The sequence below is a fragment of the Cucumis sativus genome, chromosome 5 (genome assembly GCF_000004075.3).
Source record: "Cucumis sativus cultivar 9930 chromosome 5, Cucumber_9930_V3, whole genome shotgun sequence".
Taxonomy (NCBI): Eukaryota; Viridiplantae; Streptophyta; class Magnoliopsida; order Cucurbitales; family Cucurbitaceae; genus Cucumis; species Cucumis sativus.
Window position 1 is genome coordinate 19108869 of NC_026659.2, and position 23437 is coordinate 19132305.

The 23437-nt window shown below is 34.3% G+C and overlaps 1 protein-coding gene across 2 annotated transcripts; it reads left to right on the top strand.

The window, feature by feature from the left end:
• The first annotated feature begins 5073 nt into the window (after nt 1–5073).
• Nucleotides 5074–10379, top strand: LOC101211825. 2 transcript variants are annotated; one of them, XM_004140246.3, is made up of 7 exons: nt 5074–5554; nt 7393–7555; nt 7901–8101; nt 8176–8421; nt 8905–9052; nt 9377–9617; nt 9740–10379. In XM_004140246.3, exons 1-7 carry the CDS (start codon nt 5251–5253, stop codon nt 10075–10077), a joined length of 1641 nt encoding a protein of 546 aa, XP_004140294.2. In that variant the 5' UTR covers nt 5074–5250; the 3' UTR covers nt 10078–10379. The 2 variants fall into 2 exon arrangements, with proteins under 2 accessions (XP_004140294.2, XP_011655244.1); XM_011656942.2 differs by having other exon boundaries at nt 5075–5517.
• The last annotated feature ends 13058 nt before the right edge of the window (nt 10380–23437 follow it).

Consider the following 23437-nt stretch of genomic DNA (forward strand, 5'->3'; position numbering starts at 1 on the left):
TACCTTTAAAGAAGAAAATTTGCTAGTAGAGCCTATAAATGTGTCTTTATAGGTTAATAAAATAGTAAAGCCTATAGGTTTTATGACCTAGTAAACCAAGTAGTCATTGAGTAAAATGATGCAAACTTCTTTGAATATAGATTTTTGTTTAAATCAAGGAATAGTGGGGGTTCAAAATCTAGTAGTCCAACTTTAGATATAAATCCTATCTCAACTAAGGAAGCTGTCACACCCCGCTCCAGACACCTGCTTCCTCGACCCAAGACGTGAAATGATGTCAGCTGAAGTTGTTTGCCTCTTGAACAACCTCAACTAACACATGACATGGAATCATGAAAGAATTAACAACAAAATTATTTTAACTTAAAATACTTGTAGTGTGACCCACTTGTAATCTTTTATAAAATATAACATGGATAATGAACAAAATATGATCAAATAAGTGTTTGAACAGTCACATGACTATTTTGAAACAATGTCCTTTGTATACAGAAAAACTATGTTGGCCTGGCAGCAATACGTTCAACACGCGAAGATACACAATTTGTACCTGAAAAGTAGGAAAACATTTTTGAAAGGGTAAGTCGAAAGACTTAGTGAGAAATAGTTTTAGAAAACAAGTTTTCATAAACATTTTAGTAATAAACTGAAGCTTAAATACGTTTATCAATAAACAGTCATTTCATAACGTGAAACAATAGAAACATTGAAATCTTTTGTATTTTTGAAGACAATCCTCCATAGCCACGGGCAGTATTAACCCCTTCGTTCGAAGATGGGACAATTGATGGGTAACTAACTCTCCTCCTTTAAGGCATAAAAATATACCCTTTCTGATGGCCTATAATTGCAAATAGGTTCGTCAATCGTACCATTAGTATGGAGTTAACCAGATGTATACAATAGGTCTCATGTTATATTCGGGCATGACACAAAAACATTTGAAAACATGAAATGTTTCCTTGAAAGTTTTGAAACATTTCCTTGAAATCATAAAATCATAACATAGCTTGGAAATATCATTTTAGTAAACATTCATCAATAATATGGCTTGTATAAGAACTTGAGATCATGTTAACAAAATATTTTACTTGTATAGCTTGAAATCTTGTTCAATAAATACTTTGAAAATCCTAATGTTACTCACAAGCTATTGCTTGTAAGCTTGAAAACATGTTTAACAGATAACGTTTGAAACATGATGTTACTCACAATACTTGAATAGCCTCGGTCTCGAGAATTTTTCCTAATCCTCATTGTCTTGAAAATTCATATTTTATCCTTAATTAATTCCTTGAACATGGAAATATTCAAAAGATCCTTAAAATAGTTCAAAAATTGTCCAACGAAGCCCATTGTAATGGTGTAGAGGCTGGTCGAGCGTGCATGGCCCGGAGGCCTTGCACATGTTAACCTCATAGTGGGGCACATGTCACGTGCTAACCTCGTAAGAGGTACTGTGTGCATGCTTGTCGCCTACCCAGTTCCCCCCACATGCCTGGCACGCACGCGGTGGTGTTCTTCACCCACCGTGTGTCGCGCTAACTTCTAAGGCAGTGTCATGCATGCAGCCTGAGCGCATGCCTTGTCGCTTAGCTGTGCCATGACCTTCTCATGTGCGTGCAACCTGACAAGTTCTCAAGACTTAACCAACATTAATGTTTTTTATATCAAACTCTTCATTTTGAATCTTTACATGCATCAACTTAACCAAAAAGTTTAGTGATGAAAATTCTGAACAGTCGGGGTATAACTCACTACGTGCTTGGTTTAATAACTCCTTAAATATGTTCACTGATAACGTGTAGATATATTTGTTATTATAGCCTCTATATAGAATAATGAGGTCAAAACGCATAAGAAGATGATCAGAATGCGTAACTTATGTTGTAAATACGTAAGTATTTAGAAATACACTTTACTTAAGCATTATGTGGTTTTCATGTTTTATGTTTTATGTTTTATGTGGTTTTACTTAAGCATTATTTAGAAATACACTTTACTTAAGCATACACCTGTTTTATGTGGTTTTCATGTCTAAATGGAGGATGAATAAAAAGGAAGAAACTAGTGAAGCAAAGGAGACATCTCGCGCAAGAACTATTCAATAGGAACTCATTCAACAATTAACATCTCCAGACGAGGAACCCGTCATCACGCGAGGAAGGTTCACTAGAGGATAAAGAATGGGAGTTGGAGATAATGTGACTTGTAACAGACACCTTTCGGCGGCCCGCTGACATACGTAGAAGAATAAAAGTTTTCCCGCCAAAAAGTTGCCTATATAAAGCCTTCTCCTTCATCAAAACAACAGGCTTGTATGGGCACAAGGGACCCTGTATGGGCCAAAACCTAGAGAGTTGGTGGAAAGTATTAGCCTAACCACCGTGTGTACAACGCTCCTTCATCTTCTTCGACCAGATTGTAATGCGAAAGCTTAGAGTTTGAGAGGAGAAGAGTCCATTCCCCGTTTCCCCTAACTTGTAGTATTTCTCAACTCTTCTTTCTCTCAATTTTGCACTTTATTGTAATATATGTTGTTCATATTGTACAATGGTCAAAGGCCTATATTCTTTGTGCATATATTACATATTTACACATTTTCAATCCATCCATGCTTCTACTGTTCACATGTCTTTTTGTTATTAGTACTTAGGTTTGTTATAAGTTCTTGGTAAGAAGTTTAGCTTATAAGTCTTATTGCATGAGTTGAGCTATATTCATCGCTTGACCAGTATCAATTGCCAACTATCCGAGAGGGCAAATAGCAAGGATAAGGCTAATGCGCACAAGGAGGAGTTTGACAAAAAACTCCACCTTAGCGAGATAACTTCCAACATTTGTATTCCAAAAGACAAACAAGTGCGGCATTAAGCGCCAAACAGGTTATTTTCCTTAAACGAGAAGTTCTATAAGTATTATAAGTGAATTCTTCTAGATATATTTTGCCTACTCAAGTACAATCATTTGCATCCCAAAAAGTGAGCAAATGTGGCGTCTAAATATTTCAAGAGAAGATCACCTTAATCATGAGTTGATTATGCAAGTTATATCGCATCGAGGCTCTCGTATTGCTTAATCGTCTAATAATGGATAGTCTTTACTCCAAGGAGGTTACATGATGCAATTGGTGGAATCTTTCACTAAAATTTTGAGGTAAAGATATTAAGACATTTTTCACAACTTTGTAGAAAGAAATATTTTTATTTGAGTTCTGAATTTTAAGTTATTAAGCTTTAAAGTAAAGTTAAGATTCTTGCTGAATTATGAGTTTGTGGGTTGGTTGGAGGTTGACCGAGTGACAAGGTAAGACTAGGCGAGATGGATGTGCGTTTTGGACTCAAAGAGGTTTTCGAGGCGTATTGGGCTTGTATTGGATGCATAGTAGGCACAAGGTGCGCGAGCGGCCAACCCTGCACGCGAAGGAGGCGTAGGCGAGACGCCAGACATGCGGCCAAGTAAGGTGTGTGGCGTGCTTGTGCGAGAGGTTAGCACATTGGCATGCCTAGCGCGACCAAAGTCCTACCACCCCTCCATGCGCACCAACCCATGCCAAAATGGTGTTTTTAAGTTTTTTTTTTTTTTTTTTTTAATGTTTTGGGAAATTTTAAGTAAATTTTTTATGTTTTTAGGAGAACAGGGAATTATTTCCCATTATTTTCCATTATTTCAAGACAAGAAGAAATCGTACAAGCATATCGACCAAAGGTTTGTTCTACGATCAGTGAGTGATAAAATGAGTTTAAATTGATTTATAAATCTACTTATCTATCAAATGTTTAAAGCAAACTTTGATGATTGAATATTGAATTTACTAATTTTATAAGCAGGTTTTAAATAGTATTAAAGTATGTTATTTAGAAATGTTTTCAAAGCATGAAATTATAGATAATTATGGATATTTGCAAGTCATGCTTTACGAGCATGTTGGAGTTTCTAAAATAGAAAAATTTATTGTTTTAAAAAGATTGAAAATCATTAGTTAAATAATATGTTTTAAAAGGAAAATTATGGTACTCTATATACCGAGCTCTCGATAGTCAATGTGCACAATCAGAGGTATAGGGCTATGTTGACCACTTAGCTGCAACCACTGAGTTTAGGCAGGGTAATATAACCCAAGATGCTCTACTATCTTGACCGAGTTTATTATGAATAGTATGACCAAAGGTGCTCTACTATTATGAACGAAGTTTAGCTGGATAATATGATTGAAGGTGCTCTACTATCTTGTTTAAGTTTTTCTGGTATAGTAGAGTTAAATGAGTATTTGAATGTTAAAAAGTGCTCAATTTAAAGAGATTTCTTAAGATTATATGTTATGTATTATTTATGAAATGTTTAAAGTATATCTGTTTTAAAGTATGTTTTACGAAATCATCACTCACTTGACTTTTTAGCTCACATTTTTCAAATGTTTTTTCGCTTTCCAGGTAGAGACCGTGATCTGAGAACCTAATCGTTGTCTTCAAGTGCGGTATGCGAAGTTATAGATAAAATTATTATTGTTGGTTAGTACTTAGGCTTACCCATTTTATGTACATAGGTTTTGTTAAAGGGGTTAAGTTCAATTATAATTTTCGTATGGTTCTCAAAGGGATAGTTTATTTGTATGACATGTAGCCTAAATTTATTTTTAATCTAATGTTAAAGTTAAGTTACTTGCAATCTCGTATTTTTCGCTACGTATGTTTTTATATTTACCTAAGTTGTTTAACATTGTTAAGAGAGTTATAGTTAGGGTCAACTGATGTTGTTCAGAATAATAATGATATTGATTGGCTTCACGCTGTGTCTCGAGTCGAGCAAGCAGATGCTCGGTGCGGAGTGTGACAAATATATTTTTGAAAAAATTCCAATGAAGTAGGAGTATTTTTTTAATATTCTTCCTCTTTAAGGTGAATCATAAAAATAGGGATGAAGTTTATTGATTTAATCATGTGAAATTACTTAAAGTGCCCTATGAACATCATGTAAAAAGGGGCAAAAGAAAGAAACAAAATGTTTGTATGTAATTCATGAGTGACGTTCACAGTCACGTATGGTTAATAGTTACAAATATAAAATAATTTAGTACTTTGTTAATTATCACCGATTTCCCCGTTGGGAAACCCCTAGTTCTAAGCTGTATTGGACGTGAACTATGAAGCCGTAAAGTAGAAAAGTTCATACTGAGCTTCAATTCGTATTTCCGTTTGAGGAATGATAATCTGAATCTCTAGCACCAGATCCTGGAAAAGTAAAGGAAGAATGAGGCATGGTGGATCCAGGAGGAAAAGATCCTCATCTTTTGTGCGATATCTCGTCCTACTTTGTGCTGTCGGTGCTGCAATTTGTTTTTTGATGCTCAATGTTCTTATGAGGATGGAAGCGAGCTCTGATCAGTATGGTAATGGCGAACGCTTTGAGGAACCTCCGGCTCAGACTACTGGAATGGAGGGAAGGCGGAGCTCCTGCGCGATGGTGGAGCAAATGGGAGACCCCTTTAAAGATGGTGTCCGGAAGGAAAGCCTGAGAGTAAGAACAATTATTCAAAATCACTTTTATTTAAATGGTAATATTTCCTTATATGCCTTTTCCTTTGTTGATCGTCTTATAGTTCATATGAATAATTCATAGTTAGGCCAGGTTAGTGAAAAATGCCTTATCATCTATATGAACAATTAATTGTTTGTATTACTTTTTCATGTCTTCAAGGCCCGTTCTTGGGCTGGCGTTCTATTTTTTGGCATTCTAATGGTGTTTTGATATTCTGTAGTGAGTGTGTATTAAGGAGAACCAATTGACTTTTAAATATCGATGATTTTTAAAATGCCCCAAGATCAATGCCCCAAGATAAAAATGTAGGCATTTTGTCCACCCGCACTAGTTTAACTTAGAACTTCCTCTCCTTCATGAAAATACCTCATGAATCTGCTTGACTTATTGTATCTTCTTTCAACCCCATAAGCTCCTTTCATTGCCACTCCCAAGTAGCACTATTACATTTTATGAAAGGAAATATGGATGATAGAAGGAGTAAGCAGGGGAAAGTAGTTGAGGGCAGTGGATGAAACTAGAGAAGACTTCGGGCTTGTAATTTGGAAGGTCAAAGTTCCGTAAGAGAATAGTTTCTTCACCTGGCTAAAAGTTTGTGGGAAGATAGATGCCCATGGACTTGTGCAAGAGAAGCGTTTTTTAATTATTATTATTAATAAAGTCAATTTAATTGAGAGATAATGAAAAAAAATTACAAGGGCAGCAATAGCCAAGCCCCAAGAAAGTCACATTACAAAAAAGGATCCCAGCTAAGGTTAATAGGACCTAAAGAATAATTACAAAACGCTTTCAATAATGAAGCCCAAAGCGAAATGTGAAAACGAATGAGAGATCAAAGGTCCTTAGAGTCCCTCTCCACGCCTCTAAAATACCTATTATTCCCTTTTTCCTGTATCTCATTTCCTTTGGTTCTTTTTTTTAAAAAAAAGAAAAATATTTTGCTTAATGATAAATCCAGCTTCTGACTAAGTATAATTTTAAAAAAAATATGGCAAAAGATCTGAATATAATTGTCATTCTCCCTGGCAGGTCAAAGAGACCACACTTGGTTGGTGGGGTGGGGGGTGGGGGGTAATAATTCCATAACGATAGTAAGAGATTACGGTGTGGTTAAAAGTAATCACGATTGCATTATGGTACCATATGATTGGCAGAATGGTCTCCTTGAGCTGCATTGAAATTGAGATTGAAGACTCCAATGAGTTGCTGGCTGGTTTGGTTTGGTGCTTAATAGTTAATTGCTCTGCTCCTAGTTTACTGTTTTAGTTTATCGGCTGGTATAATCAGTAGTAATTTATAATTAATTTACTGGATTCTTAATTGTTCCACTGTGTTAATAAAAGAGACCGTCAGCCTTTAAACAAGTGAAATGGCTTTGGAACAGCTATCATTGAATTGAATAAAGATTTCACATGAGGACTTTTTGTGAAGCCTATCAGTTGTCCCAAAGACCTCAAAGTGGAACGTGTATCTTACATGTTGTGGTGTACCCTCTGACAAAATAATACACATGGGAGGAGACCCATGTAATTCATTCTTAGAATTAGAATAGGCCATACTCCATAGGGACACTATTACTGGTTTTGGCTGATGGTGTGGATACTTACTTGAGTGTATGCACTTCCTCTTTATTCAAATACAATGTTAAAGCTAATCTTCTTGGTTTCCATCTCTTGACTTTTGGTTTCTTGAACTCCATAACGATGTCATTTTTATTTGTTTTCATGCATGAATAATTAGGTGAGTCATTTTGGCTTTTCCTTCACTTTCAAAACCTTTTGTCATTATGGTTTTCTGGTAGAAAATTTGTTAGCATTTTGAGATCTATAATTGCTCACGTAGCTTCCATTTTAGGTGCTTCAAGAGTTCGACAACTTCCTCCTGAGCAGTTTTGCAAACATGGTTTTGTCATGGGCAAATCCTCCGAGGCAGGCTTTGGGAATGAGATGTACAAGATTCTAACTGCTGGAGCTTTAAGTATAATGCTGAACAGATCCTTGATTATTGGGCAAACCAGGCATGTTGCATACATCAAGTCTTTTTATTTCTATTTAAATATTGGTTTTGAATTCAATAATTGCATCGAGCTGTTAGAAGCATCCAGTGTCTGTGACAGTACCTATTTCTCAGTGACATTTTAAGTTATAGGAAAATAGTAGTCATCTTGTGCAGTATATAAAAATTTATTAAACTTCCTCAGGTAAAATATTATTATTGGATGGCAAAGCTTCAAAGAAATGTTCTTTTTATATTTGTAGTCATGCATGTTAACTTGACCTATGCTCTTTATGTTTTTTTTTTCCTTTTTCCTATATTTCTTTCATTATATTTACTGTGGTTATGTTATTACTTCTATTTTCAGGGGCAAGTTCCCTTTCGGAGACTACATTTCTTATTCTGATATCTCGTTTACCTTGAAAGAAATCAAGCATTTGTGGAGACTTAACGGTTGTGTTAAGAAATTCAATAGACGTTTGATTATGCGAATTGATGATTTTGAAAAGCCTGCACAGACAAATGTTCTATGCAGTAATTGGAAGGAATGGGAGCATCCTATCATATGGTATGGTTAACTTTCAATTTACCTTAAACTGGTACTCAGTATGCACTCTCTTTATGCTGACTGAAGTGCATCAGGTTCCAAGGTACAACTGATGCTGTGGCTGCTCAATTTTTCTTGAAGAATATACATCCGACCATGAGGGCTGCTGCTTCTAATTTATTTGGATGGCCAGAGGTTTTAGAATCTAGACCTAACGTCTTTGGAGAGCTGATGAGAGTTCTTATATCTCCTTCAAAGAATGTTGAAGAAGCAGTGTTCTCAGTCCTTAAGAGTGGGGCTGATCCTGATATTTCCTTGCACATGCGGATGCTTATGAATAGGTGGCCTTTCTAGCTATGAATTTAATATGCAATGTCTTCTTCCAATAAATTCCATTTTAATTGATAGAAGTCCAAAATCTTAACTTCTTTTCGGGAAACTTTCTTGTTCTCCCTTTATAACTTTTTTTTTTATAAGAGACAAGTATATTCATATAACAAAACAGAACATCCTAAGGGCGAGGGACAAGAGGGCCCTCCCCGAAAGAAGCTAAGGAGCTAAGACATAATGGCCTTCCAATTGTTGAAAATCATAGACATAATGGTACAAGTTCTCCCTTTATAACTTGTACCACTCTTTTATGTTCTTCCCTAGGAACTTTATTTTTTGTTTTTTCTTTCTTTCTTTAAGAATTATTCCATACTGGTAGACCTCAAATCATTCTTAAAAAGAATGCTGACTTGGCAATTAGTTGCTGGGGATTGTATCCATACTTACCTGGAAACTTTTGCAATTCTTTGACTGAGTAATGTTCTGTATTTCAGGTCCGTCAGAGGTTTACAGGCTGCAGTCCAGTGCATCAGAAAAGCCATGCTTAATCTAACTGGATTGTCGAAGCCCAGATTGGTTTTAGTATCTGATACCCCAAATTTTGTAAAAAGTATCGTGCCAATCTTAGATGAATTTGCAGAGGTAACTTATAGGATGTTGTTAAGCTTTAGTTAGTTTGTTAGTTTTCTGATATTAGTGGTTTCTACCACGTGTCATTCAGTTGTAACGGCATTGGCTACTTATAGCCCAACTTTTCATTAATGAAATCTTGAGCAAGTTAAGTTACTCTTGAGTGCCTCATCGCGCAATTTCATCTTCAAATGGAATCACTTCTAGCCAGCTGTTGTTAGCCCCACTTTCAAAATACATGCTCAATGGAATAATTAATCGCTCATAGCCTCCCAGATCATTTGTTTGCTTGTAAAAGAAAATTAGGTCTAATTTTATTAGTAATTTATTTTTCAGGTTATTCATTTTGATTATGAACACTTCCGGGGAAACATCTCTGGAACGGATGATGAATTCCATAAATTGGATTTCAGAGTGAAGGACTGGGGCCCATCACCAAGATGGGTTGCCTTTGTTGATTTCTTTCTTGCATCCCGTGCCAAGCATGCTGTTATATCTGGTGCTCACCGGCGTGTAGGTACTACCTACGCTCAACTAATTGCGGCTTTGGCTGCAGCAAACAATCTTGACAATCTCGGTATTGTGAAAAACTCCCTCAATCATTTTAGGCGTTGGATAATGTAGGAAAAGAACAATTTCTTCAAGGAACATCGAACGGATGTTCAACCCTTTCTTACTTAACATTTCAATTGTGCACAGGGAACAAGTCTACTGGTTCAGACTTTTTATTCTTGAGTAGCTTTCAAAGTAATTTGCTGAGGGAAGGTTTGAAGAACCAGATTGGCTGGGGGCACATCTGGAACAGATTTGCGGGTCCTTTAAGCTGTCCAAGCCAGCCTAATCAGTGTGCCGTAACCCCTCTTCTCCCTCCGGCATGGTGGGATGGACTTTGGCAATCTCCCATTCCTCGAGACGTTAAGAGAATGGAGAATTATGGAGTTCATTTAACGAGCTTTGGGACTGTTGATGAAGATAGTCTACGATCATTCTGTAATGCAAAGAAGAATGTTCTGAGGACTATTCCTTTCATACTATAGTCATCTTTTGCTTCTGCCATGTAATTTGCCACAGTTCAGGAATTTGTTTCAGTTAAATCAAATAGCCCAATAAATAATGTCTTCTATTTATTGGGACATTTGATTTACAAAAACAAAATATTATATGCCGTTAAGAATGCCCGGTTGCATTCTCAGTCAGTTCGATTGGATCAATCAAGTATAAGCCAACATTTTCTATTTTTACTCCTGAGTAAAAAATGTGCATATACGATAGAAAATTCATCACATTACACATTTCTTTCTGTAACATTTCTTTCTGTAACGATCGTGAACGAAACTCACATCAATTCTATTCTATCCCTTATTTAGCCAAAACCATTGGAGATATACAAATTTTTCTCAATTCATTAATATTAACACTAACCTGTCTTGAAAAGTGTTTATTGGTGCTCAACAGGAATTGTGCTGAAACCAACTCAGCATTAAATAAAACGAGCAAAGCGTAGGCAGAAGTTTAAGTTTAGATCAAATTAGTTACATTCTTGATGTAAATGCAGAAAATTTTGGTCCTCGTGAGATAGCCTTGAAAGGGAGAGGAATGTTTGTCTGTGGATGTATCATCAGTTTAGCATTGGCTTAATAGTTGGGTGGTCAAGTTCCAAGAGACAGGTCTTGAACCAATAGTAGTGGGTGATAGTGTACCTCCAAAGAAAGATGGCGCCAGACTTACACTGTTGAGTGATAATTTGGTCTTAGATCCAAGTTAAAGAAGATGACCCAAATTGAAATTAGGTTGGTGACAGAATCTTTTTTAGTGGATTATACAGGAGATCTCTTGTTTTTAAGCATGCAAATATCCTTTGGTTGGGTAGATAAGTTTTGCATGATTGAGCTTTTAATTGTTTGCCTTGAATGTATGTGAGCAAAGGCATTGTCTTGTATCCTAAATTTGAGCATGTTTGTGTACATTTTGTGTCCATTGTGCAATTTTGGACATTAGTTGACTCGGGGCAACTACGAGAATAATAGTAAGGTATATATTGGAATTATTGGTAGGACAGCAGTGAAGAGATTCTGGTAAGGATAATGATTAAGTGTAGCATCTGACACGTGGTACATTTTTATTGGTACGCAGTTTGGATTGTACAAGATTGCACCCAAGTGATATTTGTTTACAGCTAAGGGAAGTTGGGGACTTAGAAAGAGGAGTGATTTCAGGTATTGTTGAGTGTAGGACTTGAGGAGAGACAAATCCTCTTGAAAGACTATTGATACTGCCATGTAGTTGTAGGTGATTTCAATTGTATTTCTTGTTAGGGAATCTTAACAACCACCTTTAGGCAATTCCAGCGTTATGATTTGGATGAATTCTAAAAGTAGTAAACGTAGTCTCAATTTGACAGGTATCTTTGGATGGAAATCAATCTCCCCTTCAGATTTGAGTTGGTCAAGTCAACTCAGGTTGAGAATCTCAATCCAAATGTTTAGATCAAATATAGTTTGGTTAAATAATCACCGAGTGAACATTTAAAATTGATTTTAATAGTAATGCAAATTTAACATTGTTATAAAATAAATAACGATATGAACTATTAAGCAAAACAAGAGAATATAGTAGAAGAAAGAAAGGAAATAATAACAATAAACTCAATTGTGGTGTATATTATAAAGTACCATTTACCTTTATTTATAGGATATGTGATGGTATAGATTACAATATAGAATTCAATAGATTTGATTTTACAACTTAAAATTGAATAGTAGTTATATAACAATTGATAACCTATGTAGGAATTGGATGATAGTTATATAACAATTGTTAACCTATGTAGGTTACGGATATCTATATTCATAATATATAGGGAAATTGCAATGGATGACTATTTTAGCAATAATAATTAAACTTATAGCAATATTTTAAAAAGATTGCAAATATAGCAAAACTATCACTGATAGACTTGTATCGCTGATAGACTTCATACGGTATATCAGTGATAGACCAATATTTGCAACATGGTCTATCAGTGATAGACTTATATCATTGATAGAATTTGACAAATTTTGTTATATTTACAAATTTTTTAAAATTGTGCTATATACTTAATTAATTTGAATTTAATTGCTAAATTTGCAACTATCTCTAATATATAATTATATTTTATAACTCCTCTTAGATATTCATATTATATAAAATAAAGAAAAATTGTGTTAGATAACAAAAACATTTTTTAAAAAAAAAACTCATGACACATCTTTTTTGCATATTGCGAATATGACAAATATAACAAGTAATTAGTGATATAAGATCGGATGGCTATTAGAGGGTTATCTGTTTTTAAAATTGTTACTTTTACAATCTAGAAAATGTAGTGACATGTCATATTATCATAATTTTTTTTTTTTACTATTTTTGCAAGCACTCCTAAATAAAATGTCTCGTTAAAATCTTACTAGAAAAATTTTTTATGGAAAAAAAGTTCTAGTAAAGGATAAAGAGTACATGATTTTGTATAATTTAATAACTACCTCATTAGAAATCTTGCTAAGAAAGATCAATGAAAAAAACAATAGGCAAGAAAAAAGAGTGCAGTGTAGTTTCTACTTCATAAGAAAAAAGAACACATCACTTGAGTTCTCTAAGACGTCTTAAGATCGGACCATGAAATAATAACCATTAGATATAACTCTGCTAACTACTTGAGTTTCTATTTCACTAAGATGACCTAGGTAACTTAGTCTTAATCCTGAGTGTATTATGAACTTCTGTTTGCAAGAGATTGTCTTTTGATTTGTACGAGTGAGAGTGATTAGATCGCCGACTCAATATGCTTATCATTTTAGGGACAAGACTGAGTGAGCAACTGTAACATAGTTACACAAGATAGAATTCACTTTTTTCCTACTTTAGGGTAAGTAGATGAGTGTTTCCTTAAATTGTGACTTTGAGACTTGAACAAATGACCCTGCCATCTCTATGGCACATGAGGGATTTCTATTTTGTTGGTTGGATTATAAACATGTTGTTCATTAAAGGAGCATTGGTATTTAAGGACTAGAGGTAACACAGGTGTAAAATGGTAATTTGACCCACTTAATGTTAAGAACACTCGTGAACAACTAACTTATTGTTATTGGTCTATATCCGTGAACCTAGAAATATATCTACAGTGAGAATAGTTCAGTTGTGAGTCTTCAACACAATTAACGAATATTGGCTAATATGGTTAATAAGTTTAGCCAACTAATCTTATATCATTGTTGCTTCTGATCTTTAGGTCTATTAGGTGTCATTCCTAGCTCGTAAAGGGTAATGATATTTATTTATATTGGTTGTAATTTGAAATGTTCAAATTTACTTTGGAAATTAGTATAATTTATGATGATACATTATAATATGAAGTTTATATATTTTAATTAAATTTTATTATATAAATTAAATTTTAGATATGATTCAAAATTAATTTAGGAGAGAAAATATTTGAATGAGTTCAAATATTAATTTAATGTGAATTTGACTCCTATTATTAAAATTAATGGTTATAAATATAAGAAAATAGTTTTTCTTGAAAATCAATTAATCAATCCATTAAACTAATGATTTTGTTTTTATGCAAAATAGTTTCTCTCTAAAACTTTTTTCATTCCAATTGTTTCTCACAAATCAATCATGATTTCAGAGGATAGAAATGTTTTCGACAAGTGGTGTTCCCAATTCGGTGGATTGTAGATTCAGAGACGTCACCAAGAGTAAGTTCTCTGTATCTTTTAATCTAAAACATGTTTAATTTTTTTTTTTTAGAATTTTGATTCTAAATATTGTCAATGTATTGGTATTTTGGGATTTCCAAATTAAAGTAAGGAATGGTTCTGTAAAATCTTACGTTGCCACGAGATACTTACAAGTTTTACAAATAGTAGTGTATGAAATATTCTAAACAATCTTACAAGTTTTACAAATCCAACAACCAAGTTTTTCTATTACCAGACCTATCAATAACGTAAAGAAGAGCAAGTGAAACTCATATTGTCGACTTCCAAATCATTCAAGATGTTCAGTGGGCAGCACTTTAAATGAAGATCTAGCAACAAGCAACCTAGATTCGACCTTGCAAGACGATGCAGTGGGCATGCAGTGGTGGCGAGGGTTGGACACGGTGGTGGCAATGGTTGGGCACGAATGCAGTGGTTGAAGAAATAACCTACTCGACGGTGGTGGCGAGCACAATGATAGTTTAAGCACAACAGTTTTTTTATAACTATAGTGGTGTTTCAACGACGACAAGGCTAGGCACGTGGTAGTTCGATAACGAAAAGGCTAGGCACAAGGGACGATAGTGGTGGGTTAGATGAAGAATGGGCTCGAGCTTGGCTTGAGAGATTTCTTACGACGGCTATACGGGAGAATAGAGCTAGGTAAGAAAGTGAGATGAGATTGAGAAAATAAGGAAAGGAATTGACAAAGTGAGATGAGATTGTAAAATCGTGCGGCTTGAGAAAAGAGTAAAGTAAGAGAGAGAAACCATTAACTTTTTACAAAATAAAAAAAAAAGGTCGCTTTTCAAAAGGAGGATTTTTAATGTCAGTTTTAAACCGATATTAAAGCTTACTCTTTAATGTCGGTTTTAAACTGCATTAAACATCTGCTTTTTGAAAAACGACATTAAAGCTCATTTTTTAATTTTTCCACCTGACATTAAAGACCACATTTCTTATAGTGATACTTTAATTCTACTTCAATATCTTTGGAGAAATATTATTTTTGTGTAACAAAATTACTAAATATATTTACAACAAATAGTGCATAAACTTGTAAAGATATAAGTGCACTTATTTCGAAAAATTATGGTTCTTCAAGACCTCAAGTTCTTCATTATCTTTCTTATACCAAATGATATATTTTTTTCTTCACACGGCCAAGTGAGCGAACCACCATAGGAAAGTTTAATGATATAACTAGTCCAATTTTATTTGGTTTTTTATTTGCAACCTAAGACAAAACATATAATCCCAAATTCTTTCTAGAGAAATTCTATTGCCTTTTAAATCTCTTTAGAAGTTTCTACTCAAATCATCAATAATATATAATAAATCTCAAGTTGTGATTTCTTTTAAAAGCATATGACAAAATAGGGTTTGTTTTTAAACCTTCATATCTACACAAATTTAATAAGATATTATATTTGTCTGGAATGTTTTATAATTCTCTAATACTTAAATCATGATTATGGTGCCTTTAATCCTTCAAGGATATAATTATTAATATATTCATATAAATGAATAATGATTACATACCATAAGGTGTATGTCAAGTTTTTTACCATACATAGTTAGATATTTTAAGTACACAGTCAGATATTGTATCCACCATCTGAGAACATGTCTCTCTGTATAGCCAATACTAGTTCTTTACAATATTATTGTGCAATGTGTCTTGGTTTATATAATTCACCCTCATTCTATTTATTTTTCTTATTACAAATGCATATATTCCACATGTTTGACATTCTCTAATGATTGAACTAATGGTCCTCGTGATTTGAAAAGTAAAATTTATTTTGATTGGATTGTTCTTTGTAACGACCCAACTCCTTATACTAAGTCAAGGTCATTACTTTAAAATAAATAAGAAATTTGAATTTAAAAGGGTCATTACTTTAAAATAAATAAGAAATTTGAATTTAAAAGAAAAATAACTAAATCTTTTATAAATGTCATCAAACATTTGTTCATAAACCATGATTTGATAAAGAAGGAAGAGTATTATGTAAACCATAATCCTAGTATGGGCCCTAGCTAAATTTTAAAGAAGATAACATGAAATCATTAACGAGTTCAAATAAAATACTTAAAGTCAAATATAAAAAACGTAAAGTAGAAGCAAAACTGAATCCCCATATGACATATCACAGGACCTTTCTGTCGCTCACCAACTTTCCTTTACCTATCTTTGCCTGAAATATTATACATGAAAAGGATGAGTATAAAAGTATACCCAGTAAGAGACTCACTACTGATCCCGTGACGGATAAAAACTGTTAACTTCTAGGAGATACCCTGCATCACAACATTCTTGTTATCCCAAAGGATACACGTCAATCAGTTTAGTGATCCAATAGGATGCACATAATCAATCTAGTGATTCTGTAAGATGCATATAATCAGTCTAGTGATCTCGTAAAAACACAATATATGGTAATACTATAGGACATCGTGCTTGCAAGGTACACTATCTCATAAATAAGTTGTCACGCCCTGTCCCAAATATCACACCACGCGGACAAATGGAAGGCATGTCGCCTAGACATTCATTGCGCATCTCTCTGCAAGATGATGCGTCGTACGCCTAGTATGCTAAACGACTCTTCTTTTGTCTCTTTGCAGAGCTCTTCCATTGAGTCTTAGAGACCTTTAAAACTTTTAGTAGCGAAAAAACTACTCTTCAACTTAGCTTCATTGCCTAACAATTTTACCAGCACAACATAACTTTAACTCTTAGGCGACAACTCAAGGAAAATACAATAAAACAGCAGAATAACTTAAACTCATTCTCTTTATTAGCTTAATGATAACGTGTAGAAATACACGTTATTACAACATCTTTTATTAGAATAATGAGGCTGAAATTAGGAAGAAGTATATCAAAGTGCATAGTTTGTATTAAAATTGCATAAATACTTAGAAATATACTTTAAATAAATGTTCATGCCTGTTTTCACCCTGTTTTTAGTGTCTCAACGCATAATTAATAAGAAGAAAGGAACTAGTGAATCACAGAAGAACTTGCACAAGCATTATGCAATCGGAACCCCGTCTAGCAAGTACAAATTTCTCGTTGAGGAAACATGTCATTACGCGAGGAAGGCTCACTAGAAGACAAAAATGGTAGTTTGAGACAATATGACTCGCTACAGGTAACTTTTAACGAACGACGCTGAAATGCTTAGAGGAATAGAAATTTTTCGCTAAAAGTTCCTATAAAAGAACTCCTTCACCAATGAAAGCATACTTGAATAAACCAAATACAATGAATATTTCTGGTGCCCGAATGGGCCAAGGCCTAGAGAGTGACGGAAAGGTATAGTCTTTCCATCGTCTGTAAAGAGTAGTTTTCTTCTTATTCTCCAGTCATACTCTAAGTGAGAGTTTAAAGTCTGAGTGGTGAAGGTTCCATTTTTCATTCTCCCTAACTTGTACTCTTTTTCATTCTTCTGCCTTCCTTTTTTGTATTCTTTGTGTAATATTTATACTGTTCATATTGTACAATGGACGAAGGCCTACAATCTTTATATATATTACATGTTTATACATTTTCAATCCATTATGTCTCTACTTTCCATCAGTTAATGTGTTATTGATAGTTTAGGTCGGTGATAAGTTCTTGATAGGAACTTTCTCTTACCAATCTTATCACGTTAGTTGTGCTATTATTATCGTTTGGCCAACGTAAGTTGCTAAATGCCCGAGAGGGTAAGTAGCAAGGGCATGACTAACACGCAAGGAAGATTTTTCTCTTCCTTTGCGATCCAAAAGGTGAATAAGTATGGGCACTAGGCACCGAGAGGTTGCTATCTTTAATCGCGAAGTTCTATACGTCTCATAAGTGAACTCTTCTAGATATATCGCGCCTAATCACACTTAGTCATGTGGATCTCGTAAGGTGACCATGTGTGACGTTTAATGATTCCGAGAGGAGCATGCCTTAATCATAAGATGGTTGAGTAAGCTATATCGCATCAAGGCTATCACATTACTTAATCGTGTTATAATGCATAGAAATTCTTTGACTCTTTCTCGCATACAAATGTTAGTTCACACATTCATCTAGCATTCATTTTCACCTCTTTATAGATTCTCTAGGCATATTTAAGTAGTGTTATTTTCAGTATTATTATTTTATATGTTAATTATTTATTCTTTTATATCGCCTAATTGAGGAGTAGATCCTAGAACTAAGATTTGATATCAACTTCCTGTGTTCGACTCTAGATCACCTAGAGAAACCTATTGCTTCGCTTATACTTGGGCAAGCAGTCGAAAAACTTGTACTCAACGAGGACTTAGTAGAAATGCAATGAAGAGCTACAGAGTTAGTACCTTGCATATAATGATAATGACCAATGACTTATCACATAAAATTAATTGTGTACTTAGATATAGTACTGAGCCTGAACGAAACTGCGAAGAAAGGCAATTCCACTCCGCAGTTCCAAACTAAACACTTAACACTTACAGAATTCATACAAGACAACTCTTAACTTTGTACTTTGCATAAAAATAAAACCAAGTGTAATCTTCTCACTTCCTTCTTCTTTCCACCATGGTGCAACACACCTATCTTCATCCACCATCTAATGCTACTCTCTTTAGCGGTGTCTAGGTGTATTAAATTTTGTTCCCGCCCTTTTTCCTTTTTCTCATCTTCACTTCAATCCAAGGACACCCTCTAGGGTCTCCTCTTTTCTCTTCATCGCTAAATGTTGCTCCTTGTGGCAGGTACTTAGAAGTGTAAAGGTGGCATTTTCTCCTTCGCTTCGATCGTCCAACCACTTCTTTTTATGGATTGCATTTAAGGTTATCCTCTCCCTGACTCTACTCTTTGGCTCTCTGGCTCACTGCATTTGGCCTCACCAACTTGAATATTGCACTCACCTTCCTTCGAGTCAGGTCATTAGCACTAAGAAAATATTTGGTTACCAACCAACTCCTTAGGTGTATAATGAGAAGCTGTGGCTCGCACACCATTTATGACTAAAAAATAACTTTTCCTTTCCTCCTTAACTAGGCTACAACGCCTCAGAACCAACCTTCACATGACTTCAACGTCTGACAACCTGGGGGAGGGAAAAACTTCAAAAACAAGTCAAACAAACATAGTGAGTGATGGGTTTCAGAAAGCCTTTTTGGTAAAGCACACAAAATAGCAAATAATAAGGTCAAATCGCATAAGATAAATCACAACACATGAAATCGCCATCACAACAAGCATCACAAGCACCTCGTGCTTAAGCCATTTCACAAACAAGTTTAACATTGAGACTTGGTATTCTCCCCTTGCCTACACTTGGGATTGGCACTTAATCAACATCATACAAGTTCCTTGGGATTTCCACTAGAGTCTCGTCACATTTATCTTTCTCAGACATGAGAGTCACACTCCACCATCGTCTCATCACCAACTTTCTTAGACTTGTGATTCTTCATTCACCAAGACCCAAAATTCACACTCAACCAGTGCCATGCAAGTTACGTGAGATTTCTACCAGCGGCTAGTCTTAAGAACACATCACAACTCACACCGACTTAGGGTTCACCCCTAGCCTAAACCTGGGATCCCCAGTAGTGCCCTATGATAGATTAACCACACCACAACACACAATCACAAGAATAAAAGATGAGAGCAATAACACATCACTTACACTTGCATAGATTATCACATCATAATAAAGTCATCACACCAACATAAACACAAAGGAGCAGATACTTACAAACAATGTTTCTAAAATAATCCTTTTGCAAATCGAAGATCATGAATAGAAATGTTTTCCTTTCTCAAGCAATTATTCGATAATCGTATGAAAGCATAGAAAAACATTTAACCATAACAATGGTTTATAAATCATGTTTGAAAACTGATTTGTTATTCATGAACGTTTATTTAGTAAAATAATCGTTCACAAAATAATACTCATAATCAATTATAGAAAACATTTATAAATCAAATTAAGCACTAACAAAAAGTAGTACTTATAAATTGTATTTATCACTCATAATGCTTTCTTGTAACTTATAATCAATCAAAGAAACATTTATAAAATAGATCTTATCACTCACAAAAAATACTTAGTCTCAACTCCTTCCTTCTTTGCATCCGACTTTCTCTTCTCGTCCAACAGTTCCTTCAACTGGCCGTTCAACGTTCAAAACTTTCTTTTCATACTTTCATAAAATAATCTAGCGTCTCCAGAACAAAAATTCTCTTTTTCCTTTGACTTTCGGTCCTATTTATAGTGGCCTTTCACCTCCAAGGAACACTTTCACGATTTACATGTGTCACCTTACTAACATGTCGCGCCTTGCTACTAACTCGAACTCGTCACGTAGTCTATTCTTTTGCGGCAATTTGACTTTTCATTGAAGACACACACTTTATCTCCTCGGGAAGCCAAACTCTTAAATCGTCCGACTGTCCTTTTCTTTTCTTGAAAAGTCACATCGTTTCCTTTCTTACAACGAGTTGTCAAGTCACCTTGACAAGACACTAACTTCCTCGCCTCATTATCTTGGGCACCGATACATCTTCTCGCAGTATCCTGCTAAACACCCAACACTTTAACGTTCTACGTATGGTTCCTTCTCGTCAGTTGTTCTTATCGTGTCACTTACCTTCATGCGATAGAGCCTTGACTTGCGCTTTTCTATTCACATTGTCAATTTTTCATTCGCGTCCTTTCTCACGAATCAGGGCATCACAAAAGTTAACAACTTTCCCTCAGTCTAGATAAGTTCATTCCAATGTAAACAGTCAAAGACAATCAAATCAAGATATGCTCAAAACTACCCATAATTTTTCAATACAAGACATAACCAGTAAAAAGTCAACATACTAGTACATGTTCATTCGTCAATGTAGCAAATGTAGAAAATACACATTTAACTAAGTGTTTGGAAAAAGTAGTGCAATAATGTTTTTTATTGTCAAGTTCATCCTTCACATACATTGCATAGATGACAATGTGTGTGACGAAAGCACTGAGAGGTTGCATGTCTTAATCAAGGAAAAATAACTTAGACTACTTACAACATTATAAGACATAAATCATAAGTCAACTTAGTGTATTTGAATTCAGAGAGTAGAGCAAATATGGTAGAATGTTGAGAAGCATCTCGCCTTAATTTGGAGTTTAATTAGTATGCTTTATATCGCTTCAAACCTTCGAATACATTCTAGAGCGCTTATATAGTTAAGATATTCCTTCATTGCCATGTCTATAATGATTCCATTATTCATCTGTTGTCATCTCGCCTTGTCATCTTGCGCCGCCACACACACCACATGTATATAATAGATCAGAGTAGACAACATACTGTTCATACCTCATATTGTATAGCTTATACCGCATAATTTTTGCAGCATGGTAAAGTAAAATAGGAACTTAAGCTCCCTGTGTTCGACCTTGGTCTTACCAGCAAACCTCTCTTCGCTTGCACTTGCACGAATGAAAGGAAAACTTGCATGCTAACGATTGCATTTTGTGATGTAGAAACGTATGGGTAGGATTATAACTTTTATCCCATGATCCTATTCTGTTGCTTGATAATTCACTCTTTAGAACTCATATCGCCTTATCCACAACTACTTTGCTTGCACATATAACTTAACAGTCTAAAGCCAACAAGCCGTTTAACTCAAATCCTTCATCGCCAGTCATCCTCATCGCGTTGCTTACCTTCACGCAATAGAATCTTGGCTTACATGTTTTTCTTCACGTTGCCTACTCTCTTTTAGCATCACTTTTCGCAGGGTATCTCAACACTTATTTGAACAACCTCCCACGAGGATCCTTCTCAACAAGACTCCCTTCTATCGAATCAAGACCTCACAGTGATATTGTGATTGTGTATTTTTAGCATAAATGGACAAAGAAAAGAGATCGAATTAGCATGCTATCAGTAATAACTTTGGATTACTAATAACATACTATCCATATGATAACTTCTATCGCTAATAGTATAAATGAAATTGTTATCATTGCAACTTTTTTTTCAAAATAAATTATTGATTTTAGGTTATATGCTATGTACATTTATATCATTTAGAAATTCAAATTTCAAGTTATCATTGATAAATTCATGAAAAACATATTGACATATTAGACACAATGTCATTGATAGAAGCTTATCACTGATAGTATGATATATGTGATAGAAGTCGTCACTGATAGCATATGAGAAAGAAAATTGAAGAAAAATTTCGACATTTTAAAAAAAATTAGCATATGTCTAGTAAAAAATTGTCATTCTTGCAAATATTGTTCGTTGTGCTAAATTATATTTAATCAATGTTTACTTAAAAAAAGAAAGAAGGAATAAAAACTAAGTAAAGAAGTTTTGTTGGTAGAGAGAAGATGTGAAGGTACTTATAAAAGGGAAACAAAAATTGTATAATAGGGAGACTTAATAAGAAGGGTTTGTTGTAAATTTGTAATATATTGCTTAAATTTCTACCCCATGGTGGTGATGTTCCAACCCACACACATTTTACTTTGCCTTTTCATTTTTCCCTCCTTCACAAGCTATACATATATATATTATATATATCACTTCGCTTCCAAATCAATGCCATTCATCAACTTTCTTCCTTTGCTTCTTGTTCTAAATCTCATAGCTATCATTAAAATTGGATCAGATGCCTCAAGTGAAAGTAGTTCCTATTATAAAGGTTCAGTAATTTGCTTCTGTGTTCTTCCCATCAATCTTGTAGTTCTATAATTTTGTATCACAATTGTATCGTGAGAGATCTTTAGGACAAAGACGGTGTCAATTACTATTGAACTAAATTCATGTTGATTTCTCTCACAATTAAATGTAGTGATTTTTTAATATTTCTATATATAGTAATGATTTTTTTTTTATTCTAGTTACTTAAGTGAGCGTTGATGGTCTAGAAGAGCTTTTCTTTATCTCTTTGGCATAATCGTTTTTTTTTCCCATAAATATGTAGAAGTGAAGAATTTATAAATAATTTTTAAAGCTTCATACACAATGTAAATAGAAATTGTATGAAAAGAATTGTATTAGAAGTTTTCGGATATACAAGGTTTATAGATGACTTAAACCTATCTTTTTGGTTGAGTTTGGTTGATATGTGTGTTGAACATTTTGTTAAAGAAAGAAAGGATTTAAATCTTGAAGTAGTTTCTAATTATGAGTAGTTTTTAATTATTTTGATCCTATTAGACTGCTGATATCAAAGAGAGGTTTTGCAACAAACCCAAGGTAAGATATCTGTCACTGGAACAAATATCAGATAGTATGAACAGAGATTCAAGCTTTCTTGATCTAGCTTTGAACACCATCTTTCTCTTTTGATAATCATTGTATCTTTGTTTTTGGTTTTCAAAATTAAAGTTATTTCCTTCAACTATTCACATCTTTTTTTAATTAAAACAGTTAATTTTTTAGTCCAAATTTCAAAGAAAAACAAGTTTTGTTTTGGTAAAAGGTAACTAACAAAAAACTTGAGATGAAATAAATGTTTGTAAATAAAAACTAAAAATAAAACACAAAATTGGTTACCAAACGGGACATTTCATGAACATTTTAATATTTATGTATGTCTCCGAGATTCGGAGTTGACTATTTTATAACCTTGGTGAGATTTCATATATGAATAAAGGTT

Excerpts from the sequence above, each read along its gene's own strand:
- LOC101211825 (XM_004140246.3), top strand. The coding sequence starts at position 5,251 with ATGAGGCATGGTGGATCCAGGAGGAAAAGATCCTCATCTTTTGTGCGA. Across the intron at positions 5,555-7,392 it reads AAATCACTTTTATTTAAATG|GTGCTTCAAGAGTTCGACAA; the intron begins GTAATATTTCCT and ends CTTCCATTTTAG. Across the intron at positions 9,053-9,376 it reads TCTTAGATGAATTTGCAGAG|GTTATTCATTTTGATTATGA; the intron begins GTAACTTATAGG and ends TTTATTTTTCAG.